The sequence below is a fragment of the Pelobates fuscus genome, chromosome 1 (assembly GCF_036172605.1).
Source record: "Pelobates fuscus isolate aPelFus1 chromosome 1, aPelFus1.pri, whole genome shotgun sequence".
In the NCBI taxonomy this organism is placed as follows: domain Eukaryota; kingdom Metazoa; phylum Chordata; class Amphibia; order Anura; family Pelobatidae; genus Pelobates; species Pelobates fuscus.
This window is the reverse complement of record NC_086317.1, coordinates 95,529,606-95,550,576: the sequence shown is the minus strand read 5'-3', so window position 1 is coordinate 95,550,576 and position 20,971 is coordinate 95,529,606. Positions and strand designations below refer to the sequence as shown.

Below are 20,971 nucleotides of genomic sequence, written 5' to 3'. Positions count from 1 at the left end.
TTTAAAACTTGTCCTAGACTTAGGACATGCAATCAGTAACTCTGTCACAAGAGATATTTATGTACAAAAGTTAAATATACATTCTACACAAATAAGTAACACCTGACATATGTATGGAGAGAAATACCTACTGTGTATAGCCAATTCTTGCCACTGAGGATGAACACTTTTTTTGTAATTTATGGAGTGCATAAAAATAATACTAAAAGGATCCACCACTCAATCATGATTTTTTATGATTTCCCTGGTAACATCTCAAACCAATTCAGTTTGAGAGAGTTAATTGGTTAGTAAGACAATCTGTTTTTTATGCAATCATTTAGGCTACTTTGAAGTTCACAATAATATTAATGTTGCTGTCCAGCATACTCACGTATATCATTTTCATTATTATTTTATTTTTAGATATTTGTTGACATAATTCCTTTGTGAAACCGAAGTGGAACAATATTAAAATAGTGGTTATGGATACAAACCTCTGTCTAGACTTCTCGTTCCACTCTCCCCTGGCCCCCCAAAAATGCTATCTTTAGAATGACAGAAAAATAAAACAATATATTCATTTTAAATAACTTGTCAAAGATCAGTATATTTGCAAGGATTCATTTTTATACATTCAATTATATGAGAAAAGAAATGCAGGCTTCTTTTTCCATTTTAAAGCTTTCATTGACAGCAATAAGTATTTTTCTTGCTAGGATTTGGCAACCTAGGATGTCTGGCTGATGCAAGTCTCATTTGCCTCAGTCATAGCTTGTATACGGTGATGTCGTTTTTATCCCAAAAGCAGGTGATCTATAAATAGAGAAAACTGTATAGGTTTTAATAGATTGCAAAGTCCTTGTGCTGCAGCTGATTATCATAACAGGGAAAAGTATACTGGAAAGCCAAGTAACACTTTCACAAAGCCACTATTTTATTCCGTAAGTGGAATTCTATGGGAATGTAGCATTCTGCAACTAGCACAAAGTAGATACTGAGCTATGTATGTCTCTATATGCACATGTTCTTAAATCAAGTGTAGTTCAGTCTTTTATATTCATCACCTGGAGAGATCCAAGAATGTTGCCACTGCAGATTTTAAAAGGGCTATAAAGCTATTTAGTGCTTCTTCATCCCCTGTGCTTGTCTTCACAGAAGTATGCAGGGTAGGCAAATCAGTATTAAGCATTAATTGTGCAAGGAATAAATTGTCCTTATTGTCCTGAGCATAGATGTAGGATTTCCATGGCTGGGTACCAGGTTTGCTCTTGGCAATTGTGTAGATTTGCATCATTTGTAAAGATGTTTGCACTGTGTCTGGTAGAACCCCTTCCGTCCAGTCAATATCTAAGTCACACACTGCATACTCTGAAATCCATTTTTTCTCAAACTGCTCTGGAGTTACAACAATGTCGCTCATCAGACTAAAAGGTTCATGGTGATCTTGCAATTCTCCAGCATCCGCAGAAGTAAGTTCCACTGTAAAACACAAAGTGCTCTTCATCAAAACAGTATTACTTTTATGTTCTTCAAATTACTTACAGTAAAATAGTCATAGTAACCGATTTTCCTAGAAGCTGGGAACAGGGCTACAAGTTAAGAGCTAGACAATTTTATTTTTTTCAGATCTAGACCTCAATTTAATAAGGTTGTCTATGCTTTTCAAATTATTTAATTTTTTTGGATAAACTTGTAAACTATTATTTAAAATGAATATTTTTAGACTTATACAAAAAAAAAAAATATTAAGTCTTTTGAAAAGTTTATCTAAAATTTTACATCAGGGCAATAGGTCTTAATATATAGTTAATTTATAATAAAAAAAAACAAGCACACATATAACTTCTGTTACTGTAGCTGTTCTGGACCATGTTTCTCTTGATGCTTGGCGAGTGAGCATAATGGATGGCTGAGAGTCATGGAAAATTAATTGCACAGATAGAAGATTAATGCATTTTGGTTAAATTTCACATAATTCCCATGCACGCTAAAGAACTAGAGAAGCATGGATAATAAAATCAATAACAGATGAGAAAATGATTGGCAACTACTTATATTGTAGCTGTTATTATACTCAGCCAGCTACCGGGATGAAGGTAAGACATCAAACAGCAGTAAGGATATATAAAAAAAAAAAAAATACAGTGGTCATGAAATTTAGAAGAAAGAACAAAGAAAGACACTGCTTGCTATTGAAGTCTGCTTGCTGTGATAGCAGACGGGTTCAGTCATCTTCTTACTCTGAATTTATGAGTACTGATTCATATGTTATATCGCATCCAGCACTTCTGGCCATGACACTGCATTGAATAGCAAAAGGAAGAGTGAATTTGGCTGCTATAACAGCAAGCAGGGACAGACCATGTAGATGCCTTGTTTAAATAACTGCTCCTTGTGTTATTATGAATTGACATTCATATTAGCATGCTCAGGGTCGGCCCATCCATTGGTCCCGGTGGGGCAATGGCTCCAGGTGGCACTTTAACAGGAGCTGCATTTTGCCGCTCATGTAGCTTTAAGAAATCAGCTGGGCCGCCTGTTTACTTATATGGAAGGTCCCCTCTCACCTCTCACAGCACTCTACTGTGTTCCCACTCGCGAGCTGCAAGCTTGCAAGCCAGTGAGCTGTCAATGCTGCTCGCGAGTGAGACATAGGGAACAGGCAGGTAGGAGCCTGGAGAGAAGCAGGGAGGGAGGTAGTGCTGCTCCCTGTCTGACAGGCAGCTGAATGTCTTGGGCCAGCCCTGAGCATGCTTAATACAAACGTAATATAAGGTAATGGCATTTACAGATTAAAATAATCAACAAATATGCCCCAGTATTACGCTATGTGAAATGCCTGTATGTGCCGTCGTGGCAAAATAAGCATATCTGTTCTACGTCTTATATGTGTACCTTTCTTGATACCTAATGAAACAAAAATGTGCGCAGTTTCAACTATATGCCACTAATGTTCTGCCTATTGTCAAAACCTGTCTCGCTTTAGCTGTTGTGGCAAAGTGAGAATACCTGTAACTTTCACGCGCTTCAAAAATAAAGAATTACAAAAAAAAAAAAAAATAATAATCAACAAATGAAATCTCCCAAGTTCCACTCATTGCAACAGGAATGAAAATAACGTTAATGAATGGCAGACTCATACTAAACTATCTGGTTATTATCTAGAATGATTAAAAGGGAACATGCATGTTTTCTTTTTTACAGTTTAGGTGGCAAATGTGTTTTGTTCTGTGGCTTTTTTTGCTTCCAGTTGTTAAGTAGATAGCTCCCTTTAACAGATCACCTGGCACCCCGACTGGGCACCTCCGTTGAAGGACGCTTCCTAGCTGATGCCGAGGACCATAAGCACCGCACTGGAAACCACAACCACCGCAGACTCCACAACTGCCGTAGCTTAGCTGGAGTCTCGCCGTCTTCCTTCCACCTTGGATCAACCTCTGACATCCAGGACTGTGTGGGAAAGACCTCTCCTCCAGGAGAGCGTATCAGGAACAGCTCTTAAAAGAGCTAAGTGATTAGAGCTCAGGGGAGTATACAAAGTATATCAATCCCCAGTGTGAATATAGCAGTTCCCTACAATAACGAGACAAGGCTTCGTATTGAGGGTTAAGCAGAACAGAACGGAATGAACTGAGGCTTTATTGTTTCTTTTATACAAGTTTTCCCCCAAGGTTACCACCCATGTGGACCTTGTTGTGCACCAAAAACACTAACTCAACAACCAATAGTTTACAGTCACACAGTTACACGCTACCATTCATTACTGTAAATTCCTCCCCTCTGCTTGGGAGATAATTGAGTTAATTGCTGTATCAACTCAATTATCTCCAAGCAAAAAATAAACTTTTTACACATTTTTCATAACATAAAAATTAAACATCCAATTCCCATAAAACTATATATATATATATATATATATTCTGAACAGGCATAATTATGGGAACAACATATTAAAAAATCATGCGAATCGGTTCAGGGGTTCGGGAGATAGATGGAAGTCACATTTGACTGACCGCACGCACATTTTCATGCCCAAACCAGTTCCAGAGAATTAGGCTGTGTGGCCGGTCTATTTACCATAGTTCAAATACTGTTCAAATGCACGTATGGGCAGTTCGTGCAAATAGGCAATGTTAATGTGGCGTTTGTATTGTCGAACACAGTTCTACTCCCGTCGAAGTTCCAGAGAAGGTAAACGTTCAGCGGTGTTTGTGCCGGCGCGTATCCGATTTTAGTTCCATGAACTCGACAGCAAAACACAGCTGACCGCGTTCGGCTAAACAAGATGGACGCCGCCACGTGTTCGACTATATGAACGCGACCACCCAGCCGTTCGTCTATGAGCTTGCGGTTAACAACCAGCCTGGGAGGTAAATTGGCTGCACACTCCACTTGTGTGTGGTCCAGCTGTTCGGTAGTTTCGAAGTTCCACTTTGACAGTTTAAAGGGGCATTGTGCCACGTCTCAACATGCCCCAATAGTGTTCTTAAAGAGCAATACACCCCAGGGCCATAGTCATAGGGCAAGAGGCTGGCATGCAGCCCTCTCCTAAAACCAGTGGCGAAGGGTAGTTCGTCACACTCCCTAATTTGGTATCCTTAATTATAGAAATCCTATGTAAGGATAGCAAAGGAGGGCTATCTAATAAACAGCTGAAAGAGTAAAAGTAAGAAAAGGGATATTTTTAATTTAGAATGTGTTAAGTTGTTTAGTACATAGCTCCCTAATCTGTTATTCTTATATATGGCAATCCCGACATAAGGATACCAAACTAGGCAGCTATCTACTAAACATCTTAGAAATTAAGAAACAACCCTTTTATTTAACTTTGCTGTTTCAGTTATTTAGTAAAGAATGACATTATTTGCTATCCTTGTCAAAATGAATGGATCCAAAACAAACTGATTCCTACCTGTTCTATGTTACATTTTGTATATATTGTGTATTGATATTGCTTTTGTATTTTATTGTACCCTAATGTATCAATGCAATGTTTTATGGACCCAGGACATACTTGAAAACGAGAGAAATCTCAATGTATCTTTCCTGGTAAAATATTTTATAAATAAATAAATTTAATATGGATTTGTTTTCTTTTCATTTTGCGGCGAATCAGAAAGTTGGACACTTACGAATTAGCCAAAACTCCCTAATTTCGATTAGTTCTGAAATAAATTGCACAAGTCTAATGCTAATTAAATGCATTTAAAACAAGCAATATCATTATATGACAAACCTACCTGCTAGTAGATGATCTGTAACACTGGAGAGGTCTAAATGGGCAGTGGTTGCACTTAGAGATTCCCAGTGCTTTTTGTCATATAGAGTTGCTAGAGTGTTAAAACGTGATAACCAGGTGTTGATTGGTTGTTCAGTTCTGTCTTCCAAGACTCCCAATGATGGGTCGGATTTTGGACTGCTTAGCACTTTTTTCAATTCTTCAATGCCAGTGGATAAAAGGCGATAGTAGAAAAGGCCTTGATCTCGCACTGCCATGTTTGTCTCCTCCTCTAGAAATATAATAAACACTCTAATATTAGAAACAGAATTAAGATACTTTTTTGCAATTGCAATTGATATATAAAAGAAATTTATGCACTACAAAAAAAAAATTAATAAAAGACAGGGATAGAATGGTGCTTGTACCATAGTCTCTGCTCAGAGTAAAGGTTGTTAGAGTACATAGAGTGGCATTTTAGGTAGTCCGTAATTATAAACATGCAAAATGTATTGTCATAGCATAAAAATAGGAAGTTTCTATTTTTTAAAACGGAAACATGACACAGAACTGACAAAAAACAAACAATCAAACTTTTCTTGTTCATTGAATCTCAGGGATCCATTGTGTATTTCAGCCATAGACAAATAGTTATTTTAGCTATAAAACACCATTTGTTTAGGCAAAAGCCTAAAACTAATTGACAGAGGCCCTTTGCCACAGTGCCCAATAAGGCATATTACACCAGAAAGATCCCCCTCTCAAAAGGGTTATAGTAACCCTTTGATGATTTTGAAAATGATATAATCCTGTGGAGTCCAGGCTCAGTCACATTGCAAATTGTAGAATATTGAATATTCTATGTTTCTATTGATTATATATGGATGTGTGGATTGACATAAGTAACAGATGGTCTAAGTCACATGGCTTTCTTTGTATGAGAACTCTGGAATGTGGATTTGGGGGTCTTGTCCTTATATTGCTAGAGTTATAGTCTGACATCAGTATGGGCACATATATATAGTAACAGAGGGACACGAGGTCGCTCTTGTCTCTCTCTCTCTGGCTCTCTCTCGATGTAAAGATGTAAGGATGTAAGGATGTAAAGAAGTCCAGCAATTACCATCTGCTGTTGAATGTCCATTATCCTGTAACATAATTTATTGTTTTATTATGCATCCGTAACTAAGAATAAACCTGAAGAAACCGTAAGTCCGATTGCGTAGTAGTACTTTTCAATAATATAGACATATATTATTGTGGCGAGCATTTGGCCCAAGACTATATATACAAAAGACGTATATATATCAATCAACTGAAGACAAGAAGAAATTAAGAAGATTTAACAGTGACGATTCCAACGAGTTTTTACACAAATGAAAAAGATATAAATAGAAACTGTTTAATGTTTCCTCTTTTCTGCATGCTTTCTATCTGCTGACTGCCAGAAGCAAATGACAGAGCATATACTCAATAATGAAATATAGGGGTAAGTAAATATTATATTAGAAATCGTGGGAAGTAACAGTTTCCTTTAAATGGCTAAGTAAAATAAGAGTTAATATGCTGAATCGTGTTTCTGTCAAGTTTACTTCCTTTTGAAGGCTAAAATGTGCAGTTTTGGATTATTTACATAGCAGTACTCCAATAGCAGAATTAAAACTTTATTGAATCATGGACAATTACAATTCCTCTTCTGCACCTTATGTACAACCCTCTACTATAATGTTGTGCTTCCTCCTCTTATTGAAGAAAAGCTTCATGGCTGACGGTGTCATATTAAACAAAGATGACAGATGTCGATTTTATGAAGAAACATTTTTTAACTATATATTGTAATAGCCAAGTGGTTAGCAGATATTCAGATTAAAAGTTATTTTTTCCAAAAACATTCCTAGTGTTTAAACTAGTTTAGTTTTAGTTTTTTAGCTTTCTTCTTTGTTAGCCTGATATACACATTTTCTTTAAAACCCAGTACAGAAAGATCTTTAAAAGGATGATTTTCTTACCAATACAATAATAAATGAGTCGCCCAAGTGTGTCCTGACACTCAGCTGGTCGGGAAAGGAAGAGTCTTATTAAAGCAGTCAGAAGTTCCATCTTTACCACTGGGGAGATTTCTGCCTTAATATTGTCAACATAGTCCTCCAAGATGTAAGAAGCATTTGGAACAAGTTCTCCATGCGTTCCTAAGAGCCAAATTAATGCCTGCTTTCCCTGTACATATTTAAAAAAATAAATGCATGTTAATTTCACTTGTATCTTTAAAAACACATTATAGAAACTGTACAATGGAGCTGAAGATTTTTTAGTATTCTAGTGAATTCCTAACGGTATAGTGCCCTCTGGTTGCCCCAACCTTTGCCTTCCCCCTCTCCGGCATATAAAACTCTTTAGTCACTTACCCGACTCCAGCGCCGATGTCTCTCAGCGCTGGTTTGGCGCTCCACCTTCTCATGCGCTGTGGTTGCTATGGGTGGAGAGCAGAGGTACCTCTTGTGGGAGGTGTTTTCTGCTTACCCTTTCCCTCAATTCCTTGGCATTCAGTGTTTGCCAAGGAATTTAGAGATATATGGGATAAAAACCTATTTTTAATTAGGATTTTCTACAGATCTATACATTTGCTAATAAACCTGCTAGCGCAATGTATAGATGGAATTTTAAGATTTTTTTAAAAAGAGCTAAAGTTGTGTCTACCAAGACAGATTCCCTTTAAAGTACATCTGGGGAAACATAATTAGTAGAATCAACACAACTGGTTTCACAGTGAGTTAATGCACCAATACTTATTAATCATTATATCATCACCTCATTATCCTGAATGTTTTCCTCACAGCCAGGAAGAGCCGAGCATACTGCCGACGTGCACTGTGGACACAGCCAAACAAGGTCTCGGAAAGTCTGTATGACAGCTGAAAAACCACAGAGAACTATAATATCAGCATTATCAACGGTATTGTTGCTTGGATAAATCACGAAAGTACTGTGTCAAAACATTTTTGTTGGAAATGCTGCTCCTTGACTCACTATGTTTCTTCCTCTGATCTCACTGGTTGACTGAATAAACATCCATCTGAGGGAAATTACCCTGTGCCCATACACAACCAAAGCAATACCTATATCTTTATGGCAGCCTGAACCTAAGCAGTACTTTCTTCAAACAGCATTTCCAAATGGACAGAAGAATGCTGGATAGGATGGAGGACACATGCAAATCATAAAAAGACAGAGGCAGGTACCACATGACACTTATATTAGAAATGTCATATCATATGCTATACATTTATGGGAAACAATCAAAATGTATTTGGCAGTCCTCACCCCAGTAAATATTGCAATAGTGTTTGAGTTAAGTGTATGGACAACCAGTATCAGAAAACATGGTAAAAAGGACATGCAGAGTCACAGTCTAACAAGAACCTCCACCACTTAGGTTTCTCAAGCCAATAAAGACCGATTTAAAATGCTTCTTCACAGTAAGATGCCTTTATTCAGCCACCACCAATGGTATCCTGGCAATGTTTTAAAGGTGTGTGCAAGGGGGTGCTAAGGTGCCATAACGAAGAGTTGATTTTCCTTTCCTAATTTCAGGTCCTTATCTGCACTTGTGTCAATATTAGTTGATATTTCTCATTACATACTAACTAGAATATAAAGAGGATAAAACCTATTTTATATACATTTCTGATATTTCTGATATAAGATTCTATATATCATGTACGGTAATTAAGGCACTTTAAATAAGGAGGAAGGTTGTTCCATTAGAATTGTAAATGGATTTGATTCATTCAGATCACAGGTGAAGTTTTTCTTTTAAGTAGGCTATACTTTCTAGGAACACTCATTCACCTTTTGTTTGGTTCGGTCATAGGTTTACCACCATAAAATTGTTCCTCTTTAGAATACTTTCAGGAATTTACCTGATGCTATGTGCTCTTGTTTGAATTCAAGAAGTGCTGCTAAGATTTTCACACATTTCTCACTATAAGTTCTTGCAATGCGACCTAAAAATGAACACACATATAATAACATATGTAAGAAAAAACTATAATAAATATACAGTAGATCTATTTTCTTTGTACAATTTGCAGATAAAAATATACCCATAGAATGTAATTTAAGTGTACTGTGTGAATAAATCATGGATTAGGTTGACACTTTATAGGTAAAGCAATAATGGAAAAAAATATTACAGGGATACGCTAAGCACCATAACAACTTTATCTTAATGAAACAATTTTAGAGTATAGATTATGCTACTGCAGTCTCATTGCTCAATTCTCTGCCGTTTATGAGTTACCGTATTTATTCGAGTATAACGCGCACACGTGTATAACGCGCACCCCTAATTTTCGATTAAAAATCGGTATAAAATTTTGTACCGATTTGTTATCTAAAATTAGGGGTGCTCATTATACTCGAATAAATATTAGCCCAGCAGAAGAGGGAGGGGGTGTTCCGATAATAACTCCCAGGACCGCCGGGCAGCAAGCGCTTACTCACCTCCCTGCAGCTCCTCCAGCTCCCCAGTGTAAATCTCGCGAGACCCGCGGCCGTCAGAGCTGGCCGCGGGTCTCGCGAGATTTACACTGGGGAGCTGGAGGAGCTGCAGGGAGGTGAGTAAACGCTTGCTGCCCGCCACCCCAGGACCGCCGGGCTTGTAATGAGCCCGGCGGTCCTGGGAGGTATTATCGGAGCACCCACTCCCTCCCTCTTCTGCTGGGCTAATATTTATTTGAGTATAACGCGCACCCCTAATTTTAGATTAAAAATCGGTACAAAATTTTGCGCGTTATACTCGAATAAATACGGTAAATCACTTTCTGTATGCAGCCCTACTTACAACCCCTAGTTACACCTCTCCTGGCTGTGACTCACAGTATCAACGAGAAACGTTTAAAAAAAATTTTTATTCAAAGTCACAGCATTATTCAATTAAGTGAAAACCAAATACAAGATATCTATATAATGTTTAAATCACGTGTATATATCCTATGACCCTATGTGAAACTTAAAACATACTGCCTTATCTTAGCATTTTAAAATGGAAAACTGCCTAAAACAAGAGAAATTAAAGCTACTCTTTACTGCCCAATTATAAAAACAAATCACTGTTTAGTAGATATACCCCAAATGAAAATATGCATGCTTTTAATTATGCATATTAACAAACAGCTTGCAAACCCTGCAAATATTTTGTCTGCAGCCTTTGCAGGCTCTCCACTTCTAACCAAGTCCAGACATGATTTGGCTTCCCAATAAGAAGTCCTTGCACATAAGGGCAGGTACTACAGGGTGGCCCATAAATCCCTACCCACCCAGCACACAGATAAACTGTATACATAAGATATATGGATGGGTAGGGACTTACTGGCCACACTGTATTTTGGATTTGTGATGAAGAAGGTTTAACAGCAGTATTTACTTTAAAAGTGTTTTTATTCTAAATCTCCTGTTCTGTCTAAATCAGATGATGTTTTTGCAGGCTCTAAAAGACAATAAACAGAGTAGGAGATTTAAAAAAAAAAAACAGACCTAGTTTTAAGGAAGTGTGTAGGGAGGCTGTGTGAGTCAGAGGCAGGGTGGTGTGGCTAGGGCTGCATAAACAAAGTGATTTATCTCCTAAATGGAAGTGAATTGCACAGTGAGACTGCAAGTGCATGATCTATACACCAAAACAATTCTATTAAGCTAAAGTTGTTTTGGTGCTTATAGTTGTCCTTTAAATTACATTTGGAAGCAACCCACTGCATCCACAATGACTGATTGGGATTAATTAAAATCAAATAAATAAGAAACTTAAATACGCTGTATCACATCAGTGAAACACCCCTGCATTATTTAGGTCTAAAGCACGGGAGATCCTGCACCAAAAGTCTTATTCATTAAACGCTGTATTGCAGTGGATTGAAGAACAAATTGCAAAATGCAGGCTAAAAATGCTATAACAATAGCATGATCTTTTTGGATGTTTGTGGCAGATTGAGATCACAAGTTAGTTTAATATTTCTTCCCAAAGTTGGAAGGGCTAATGCAGAAGTCCACTACCACTTTTGCCAAACTAAAGCAAAGGGTGCTCCACTTTTGTCAAATCGCTCAAAAAAATGGTTCACCTACTGAGGAGTGGCACGTCTAGTGTATTTGCACCATAACTGCTACAGTGAGCTGTTATGATTAGTTTATTGCTGGTGTATAGAGTGCCTCTTGATGAGTGTAGACTTTAGTTGTAATCCAGGCACAACACAGTCAAGAATTTAAACTACCCTACATAATTGAGTCAACTAGTTCTTTAGGTATCATGCATCAATTAGCTTCAACTAATAATAATACACATGGAGCAAGTATCATTCAGGGATATCTAGATACCTGATAGACGTAGGCATCTTTTACTGCTTCAAAACTGCATACTAACAACATCTGAAAAAGCACTCTATGCACATAAACACTGCAGCAAAGTGTAGTGGTCGAAGCATTTTAATACCAAGTTAAGCTCTCCACAGTGCATGGGAACAACTCATTTTCTCAGCGGCATTGATAATGTGGAATACTTAGCCATTACCAATGTTGATTACATCCAAACTGAAAAGCATGGATTGATGGAGAGTGCTGCTGGCAAATAAGCAATATTTTGGCACTTCTCCAGTAGAAGCCTTAATAGAGTTTACGTGCCACAAAAATGCTACAAAAATATAAGCCATGGTTCTCTAGCTTATCGAATATTGCAATACATAGACAATAAATAATACTCACCTATTGCAAAAATGGCTGTTTGAGCGAGCTGTACAGATACATCTGTGCAACAGACTCGAAGTTCCTCCAAAATACTGTGTACATTTTCATCGTTCACCAGTTCACATAGAATATCCATCTTTTGGTTCTTGATATAATGTGGATCATTGTAGGAGCAGAAAAACTTTTTATAGTGAGCACTGAAATGTGCTGGAAAGCTGCGCAGAATCTCGCGGACATGGCACAATGCCGCAAAGCACATTTCTCTGCTCTCAGAGGTGCAGGCAGCCAGGAGAGGAGCTTTAAGTCTAGCCAGGACATCTCTCTGCACATGGGGGAAGTCCTTGGCGAGAACTAAAAATAATTTGGAAGCACCCATGACCACACTTACATGGGTGCTCTTAAGGAAGCTGTCCAGGATATTTAGGATGTCAAAAATCTCCTCTTCTGTCCGGGGTGTATATCGGAGGAGAAAGGCTAAGACTTCACTTTGTCCCCACTGATCCAAATCAGCCATCCTAAAAAATAAATAATTAACATTCTTATCTAATGGCAATTAACCTGGAAAGTTAAGGTGAAAAGTGAAATAGTGTTTTAAGAGGTAAAATGCAAATGAACAAAACGTTTAACGAAAATGGAATAAGAAAAGTCCAAAGTTAATCTTATTGGTTCTGGTGAGTATAATGATTCCCTACAGGCTTTTTGCAGTAAAACACTGTATTTTCTGAGAAAAGGCAGTGTTTACATTACAGCCTAGAGATACCTCCACTGGCCACTCCTCATATGGCTACTTGAGGTGCTTCCTGAGGCAGTGCTGCACATTGTGCAGCTCCGACAATCAGTGTCTCCACTCTTTGCATGGAGACACTGAACTTTTCTCACAGATATTCATTGATTCAATGCATATCTACAGGGACGGACTGACAGCCATTTGGGCCCCCGGGCAAAATTAGGTCCTGGGCCCTTTGAATGCTAATATATATATATATATATATTTGATTAATTTTAAATATAACTTTCATATGTTGTGTATTACTTTTGATGCATATGATTATCAATGCATGTTTGCATTGAGCATTTAAAATCATTGTGAATGGTCGTTTCTGTTTATTGTGCCAGTATGAATGCATGTGTGCTTGTAGAATATCAATAGGTGTGAAAAAAACAAAAATTTACATTTTCATAGAAACGTAGGTTTAATTTGAAAAGTACACTATTAAAAAACAAACAGCGATCCCCTCTACTAAATCCCAGTCCCCCCCTCGTCTACTAAATCTTAGTCCCCCCTCGTCTACTAAATCTTAGTCCCCCCTCGTCTACTAAATCTTAGTCCCCGCTCGTCTACTAAATCCCAGTGCCCCCTTATCTACTAAATCCCAGTCTCCCCTTGTCTACTAAATCCCAGTCTCCCCTTGTCTACTAAATCCCAGTCCCCCTTTGTCTAGTAAATCCCAGTCCCCCTTTGTCTAGTAAATCCTAGTCCCTCCGTCTACCCCTGCCCCTGTTCTCACTCAATCTCACTGAGACACATTCATTGAGCATTTAAAATCATTGTGAATGGTCGTTTCTGTTTATTGTGCCAGTATGAATGCATGTGTGTTTGTAGAATATCAATAGGTGTGAAAAAAACAAAAATGTACATTTTCATAGAAACGTAGGTTTATTTTGAAAAGTACACTATTAAAAAACAAACAGCGATCCCCTCTACTAAATCCCACTCCCTCCTGTCTACTAAATCTTAGTCCCCCCTCGTCTACTAAATCTTAGTCCCCGCTCGTCTACTAAATCTTAGTCCCCGCTCGTCTACTAAATCCCAGTCCCCCCTTATCTACTAAATCTCAGTCTCCCCTTGTCTACTAAATCCCAGTCCCCCTTTGTCTACTAAATCCCAGTCCCCCTTTGTCTACTAAATCCCAGTCCCCCTTTGTCTACTAAATCCCAGTCCCCCTTTGTCTACTAAATCCTAGTCCCTCCGTCTGCCCCTGCCCCTGTTCTCACTCAATCTCACTGAGACACACTCATTGACAGACATACATACACACACAGACACACAGAATCACTCAAACACACAAATGTACTCACAGACACACACATTTACTGACAGACACACTCTAACTGACAAACAGGCTCCCTCAGAGACACCCACACTCACTCACAGACACACACAATTACTCAGACACACAGGCTTCCTCACAGACACACACTGACATACACACACACAGACAGCCTCACTGACAGAGACACACACACACATCCATATGTACACACACAGACAGCCATATATACAGCAATACACACACATACAGCAATACACACACACAGACAGCCAGCGATCCCCTCTACTAAATCCCAGTCCCCCCCGGTCTACTAAATCTTAGTCCCCCCTGGTCTACTAAATCTTAGTCCCCGCTCGTCTACTAAATCCCAGTCTCCCCTTGTATACTAAATCCCAGTCCTCCCGTCTACCCCTGCCCCTGTTCTCACTCAATCTCACACAGACACACAGAATCACTCAAACACACAAATGCACTCACAGACACGCACATTCACTGACAGACACACACTAACTGACGAACAGGCTCCCTCAGAGACACCCACACTCACTCACAGACACACACAATCACTCAGACACACAGGCTTCCTCACAGACAGACAGACTCACTGACAGAGACACACACACAGCCACACACACACACACACACATCCATATATACACACACAGACAGCCATATATACAGCAATACACACACATACAGCAATACACACACACAGACAGACAGCCATGCACACAGACAGCCATGCACATGCACAGACAGGAATACATACAGCCACACACAAACAGGCAGCCATACACACACACACAGACAGCCATACACACACACACACACACACACACACAGACAGCCATACACCCATACACACATTTCCCCCCAACACTTTTTTTTATTATTATTTTAATTTAAATCCACCCAGCCTCCCTAACTTTGGGAGAGCTGGGTGGATTTCTTACCTGGTGTCTAGTGGGACTTCTGGGCAGGTGTATATTCAGGCAGGCAGGGGAGTAAACAGGCAGCAAGGGAGCATTGATATCCCGGCGTCACTGCGGGAAGCTGAGCAGGGAAAGCTTACACTCAGCACAACCTCGCCGCGGGCTGCAAACATATTAGTTGTGGGCCGTATGCGGCTCCCCAAGTTTGACATCCGTGATTTATAGGGAATTATGGCACGTGGATGCAGGGGTATATTAGTATTCAAATTAGTTGTGTGAATGTAGGAGTATATTTGTATGAAGTGTCAGTGTGCCTAGGAGTGAGTGTACTTGTGTGTAGTGTTTGTGTCTATGTATATGTAGGGATCTAAAATGTATTTGTGAGGAAGAAGCTGTGTGTGTAAATTAAGTGGATTGTTGACGTGTGAATGTTTGTGTGTATTAATGTTCAGAATGTTCTTGTATTTATTTGAGCAGTCAGTATCAGTGTGTGACTGTAGTACTCTATTTGTGAGGAGTGTCAGTATGTGTGTAAATGCAAAACTATATGCCTGTAGATTATCAGTCTGTAAAAACAAATAAGCAGTGTGTCACCATGTGCATGGCTTCAGTGGTGTGTTGGCATGCAATTTCTTTCCTTTGAATATGATTTTATTTTCATTATGTGTCTCTGACTCTATCTTCCCTAATGTGTAGTTGGGAGGTGATATTTTGTGATAGTTGCAGACCCCCCACAGGCAGGGGCCCGCAACTATTGCTGGAATAAAGCACAAGCACTAATGCTGGGCCAGATGGGAGATCCAAGGACCTGTCTATGCATCCGGGCCCCTGACTGCCACGGGCCCTCGGTCAGTGACCGAATTGCCTGAGTGGTCAGTCCGCCCCTGCATATCTATGAGGAGATACTGATTGGCCTGAGTCATATTTGACTTGTGTTGGCTCTGTCCCTGATCTGCCTCCCTGACAAGCTCGGCCAATCCAATGTGAAAGCATTGTGACTGGCTGAGAGAATCACCTCTGATGATACCAGCCAAGCAGGTTACAATAAAAGTAAGATTTTTACTATATTCAGAGGGGAAATGAGGGGAGGGAGGGGGACAGATGGTTGTTTTAACATTATAGGGTTAGCAATACATGTTTGTGTACCTGACCCTATAGTGTTCCTTTAAGTGTATTTCTTCTAATGGAATCTAGGCCTCAACACATGTAAAGAATTTAGGCCTAAAACATATACAAAGTAAGATTAAATAAGATCAAAATAACCAAGCTTTATTGTATTATCTTCTGTCATACAATTTACAATTAAAAAGACACTTTAGTCACCAGAACCACTAAAGCTTAATGTAATGGTTCTAATGTCTATAGCTTGTCCGAGAAAAGGCAGCGTTTACATTGGTGCCTAATAACACCTTTAGTGGCAGTCATTAGAGGTGCTTCCTAGTCCAGTGCTGTGCACTGTGCAGCACTAGCATTCAGCGTCCCCACCATCTGCATGGAGACACCTAAACATTCCCCATAGAGATGCATTGATTCAATGCATCTCTATGAGAGGATGCTGATTGGTGTAGCGTGGCGTTTTACCGCGCATGCACAATTGCCTTACCTCCAATGGGAAGCATTGGATTGGCTGAGATCATCAATATTGAGCCAGCTGCGGCAAGATTGTTGGGGCGTATGAGAAAAGATCAGTAAAATCACGTTTTTACTGAGATCAGAGGAGGGCCGGTAACCTAAACAGCCTTTTCAGGACTATAGTGTCAGGAATACATGTTTGTATTTCTGTCACTAGAGTGCTACTTTAAAGAACTGTCAAGATGTGAGAGAGAGGGGGGAAAAAAATGGCAGGTTTATTTTAGTCAGTTAATTTTCTTGAGGTCCATTGCTTATTTTTACATTTACCTCCAAGACAAAACTGGAAATTGTGAGGAAATGACAAAGCAGTTGTAAGTTTTAGGACGAAATAGCAAAGTGGACACAAATATTATTCTACCACAACTTCTGCATTATGAAATGTGCAATTAACTTGGCAAGTCTCCCAAATTATTTTTATGACTACACACCTGCATTTTATTCTGAATTTTTCTGCAGCCCAGTTAACCAATTCTCTGATGTGAGCCTGTGTTAACTCCGTTTAACAGTCAGCAGTGTGAATGACGTGCATATGCAATGTACCACAGATGTAGACAGGAGCTTTCTATTCTTTGCATCAAAGCAGTAAATTAGTATTGCAATAGATCATAACACTTGGTGAAATGTCTAATAAAACCTAGCCACATTGACAATGTGTCAAAAAAACAAACAATTTACTATTTTTTAAAACTGATATCAACATGAAAAAAGTGTTTTATAACACATGAGGATGTATTTAATATAAACATTAGCTATACATTTTTATCCTAAAACAAAATTAGCTAGTGCTTGACTTTGACTAACCCCTACTGGTCATGCCACTGCAAGGAGGAGAAAAAACACATTCCTCTACAATGACTGACCCTGTCAAAACAAGACCCTTCAGGTGTTAAAACCTAACTTCCCTAATTGTTTGCCAGTCAGAGAATGTCTGGAACCTAATATCACAGCGGCCACTGTTTGGCAACACTCCTGAGAATAGTTAATAGGTGATCAGGACAGTGAACCTGTTGAGGAGGTGATGAGCAATGGGCTTGTTGATCACAACTCCACCTTCTCCTTTTAAGATTTCCTCTAAGGCACGTAAGCAGTTCACCAAAACAATAGGATCAGGATCTCGAAGTAGACTGTACAATTCATTCACGACCGCGCCATCTGCAAGGATAAAAATAAAACATAGAACAAATAAAACAGAAACTGCACAGATAACATTAGCATAAAAAAGCACTAGTAAAATAGTGTGTGATAGAACAGGTTTGTAAAATATTTTTTATCTGCTGTTAATTTAAAAAGCACGGGTTTTATTCTGACATTTGTTTACAGGTAAGGACAATAATGATCTATCTCAAGCTCTATTCATCTTCTTACTTGTATTATTTTCCATCACTTTATGGCTATTCCATAAACCCACAACTATTTCTGTTTAATGCATTTTTTGGTCTAAAATGTTCATACCTCCAATTTTAGATCCAATATTTTCATTGAATTGAAACAGATTTGCAAGCACGCATGTACTATTGTCTTATCCTACCTACCGTAATTTATTTACACATGAAATGTTGCGGTGAGTTGAACAAGGACAACTCTCAATAAAGTGGTTTGGAGAAAAAGCTAGGAAGAGATGACCCCAGGATGAAATCAGCACCAAATGAGTCAAACTTGCAACTCTACGTTACTACTGCTGTACAAGAACTTTACATGAAAGTATTGCAGTTAAATACTGCTATAGATACATTTTCTAATGCAAATGTAGAAGATGTCTGCTTGCCCAATTCAAATTATACCTCAATAAAACTAAGCCTCTTTCTTAATCACTGGGAAACAGGTCATGTGACAATTCTAAATACCGGTTACTCATACTTCTGCTTGACTTCTTTTAACAAAAAAGGAGAACAGAAATCGACATTAACTTGCTTAGTTCCCACAATTGAACATGAAATAATACCAGAAATAGGAGGTGCTGTAAGTTGAGTGCCGGTGAGGGGGAAGCAGGGGAATGGACCAAAGGGAAGGGGGGGAAACACTAAGGGACACAGGAGGAAAAGGAAAAAGAACACTAAGGGACACAGGAGGAAAGGGAAAAAGAACACTAAGAGGGAGGGGAGAAGAACACTAAGAAAGGGGGGGGCATTAAGTGACAGGTAAGGCAGGGAGAGGAACACTAAGGGACACAGGAGGGAGGGGAGAGTAACACTAAGGGACAGAGGAGGGAGGGGAGAGTAACATTAAGGGACAGGTGTGACAAGACCAATCTCGCCACATTGCATTGGAGGAGCCTGGTTGCCCGCCTGCTGCCTTTGGATTATGGACCGGCAGCTAAAGGGTTAATTTTACTGTGCAGAAGGATTTATTTCTCCCTTTCTGCACGGCCGTTCAGTAGATGCTATCTACCGAACAAACAGACGTTTTTCAGCCTCCCCAGAGCCGTGGGAAGCCGGCCGGCGCCGTTAATTGGCCACCCAGAAGCTGGAGTGTGCCCTCCATTTACCTCCCTGAAGCTGCGGTTAACCGCAGCTTAATTGATTGTTACTGGGTGGCCGCGGTTACACTTAGCGGCCACTAGATGGGGGTGTTCTGGAGCTCCCCGGGCAGCCAGCGCTTTTCTGCCCGGCTTTCATGCACCAAACCCGGACACTTTTACGTGCAGGCACCGCTGAACCTCCAGCCCCTGGTTCTAATTCGTATATGTTTAACCGAATGCATGTAAATTCGGTAGTTTATTTTATGTGAATGTTAACCCAGATAGCTATGCCATGGAGCCAATTCGTGTAATTAAAGACTCTGGCTCCATGGAAATTAAACTGTATTCGTGGGGTCTGAGTGCCATTCACCTAATAATGTGCACTCAGACCTGAGCTATCTGGGGATATGTTACATGTCTGTGTTTAATGTATAAAATGTGTCTTTATGTATTTTAAAGTGATAGTCTGTTTTGTGTCCCCACGTGTGTAATGGAGTTTTGCCTTTGTCCTGGAAGATAATTGAATTACTTCTCCAGGGCAGAGGGGAGGAAGCCAGTGTGCATTGTGGGGATGTTTTACTTCTGTTTGTCCTGAAATGCTAAATGTCTGTCCGTTGTTACAGTCTTCCATCTGGTCCCCTAGGGGAGTGTCCACCAGGTGGGAGACCTGCATAAATACAGGGGCAGGTAGCCCTCAATAAACAGACCACTGCTTGACCCTCAACACGGAGCCTTGTCTCGTTCTTGGGGGGATTCACTGTATGCTGATAGGGACTGACTGCCAGGAGTGTAAGCCGCTTGGAAGCTTTTCCTGTTCTCTGCTAGCAGCTATTCGTGATGTTCCAGTTTGGGAGTTTGGAGTGCTACCTTATTCCCTTGTATGCAGTTTGGGAGTTTGGTGCATTCACCTATATCCAATTCGTGAGTTTTGGTGATTCTACAGTAGCTGTGCCTGTCTGTGAAAAGGGGATTATCGCCTAAACGGATTTTAATCCCTTGTCTGCTGAAACGGTCCGTTACAACAGGGGAGGGAGGGGAGAGTAACACTAAGGGGAGGGAGAGGAGAGTAACACTAAGGGACAGGGGAGGAGGGGAAAGTAACACAATGTAAAATTCACTAGGGAACTCTAACACGCAGACAGGACAGAGTAGAGAGAATTGCAATACCGATCTTTAGAATGGTCGAGTTATGCAAAAAGGGATAGTCAAAAACACGAGCCGAGGTCAAGGGAAACAGAGAGACAGAATAACGAGAGTCAAAGCCAAATATCAGTAACTAGGAAATCCAAATAACAAGTGCAACGCTCAATGGTAAACCAAAGACTACAACAGGGCACTGTGTAGGCTCTCTCCCCCCATTCCCTAACTTACCTGATCTGTAGACTGCCTCCGCTTTGTCCCCAACTTACCTAATCTGTAGGCTGCCCGCCCCCCCCATCCCTCACTTACCTGATTTTAGGCTGCCCTCCCAACACTCACTTACCTGATCTGTGGGCTGCCCCCCATCCCTCACTTACGTGATCTGTAAGCTGTCTCTGCAGTCTGGGAGTTCCTGGCTGCACTGTCTATAACTGCTCCCCCACGGATTCATTTAGGAGAGAGAAGCAGGGAAAAGATGTAGCTTCCTATCCCTGCATCTCTCTACAGACAGCGCCATCTACTGGATGGTATTGCAGTGTATTCTCAATTTCTAAAAACAAATACCGGCACAAGCTGAAAAATCCAGGGAGGGGGAGGGAGTGGGGACCTTGCCCCCTCCTACGGAAGCCCATGATTATGCACCTATTTGAAAGTTCTCGGGTTGCTCTCCACAAAATACAATATCTGCCTTGCTGAAGATTTTACACCAAAATCAATAATATTGAGCATATTGAATAATAATGATACATGACAACTTACAAAAGTAGCAGATGTTTGATTTGGCTAAGCTTAGAGCAAGATGTCATTATACCCCACCCATGGA

The 20,971-nt window shown here is 39.9% G+C and overlaps 1 protein-coding gene across 1 annotated transcript in view; it reads right to left on the bottom strand.

Annotated features, from left to right (window-relative positions):
• Positions 1-795: 795 nt before the first annotated feature.
• The window catches only part of AP4B1 (adaptor related protein complex 4 subunit beta 1), a 210,929-nt gene continuing 190,753 nt past the window's right edge, over positions 796-20,971 (bottom strand). The window contains exons 5-11 of the mRNA XM_063450089.1: positions 17,555-17,702; positions 11,951-12,447; positions 9,121-9,204; positions 8,009-8,112; positions 7,210-7,417; positions 5,223-5,492; positions 796-1,461 (exon numbers count right to left, since the gene is read on the bottom strand). Of these exons, the coding sequence (XP_063306159.1) occupies positions 1,043-1,461; positions 5,223-5,492; positions 7,210-7,417; positions 8,009-8,112; positions 9,121-9,204; positions 11,951-12,447; positions 17,555-17,702 (1,730 nt within the window). The 3' untranslated portion in view covers positions 796-1,042. The remainder of the gene's footprint in view (positions 1,462-5,222; positions 5,493-7,209; positions 7,418-8,008; positions 8,113-9,120; positions 9,205-11,950; positions 12,448-17,554; positions 17,703-20,971) is intronic.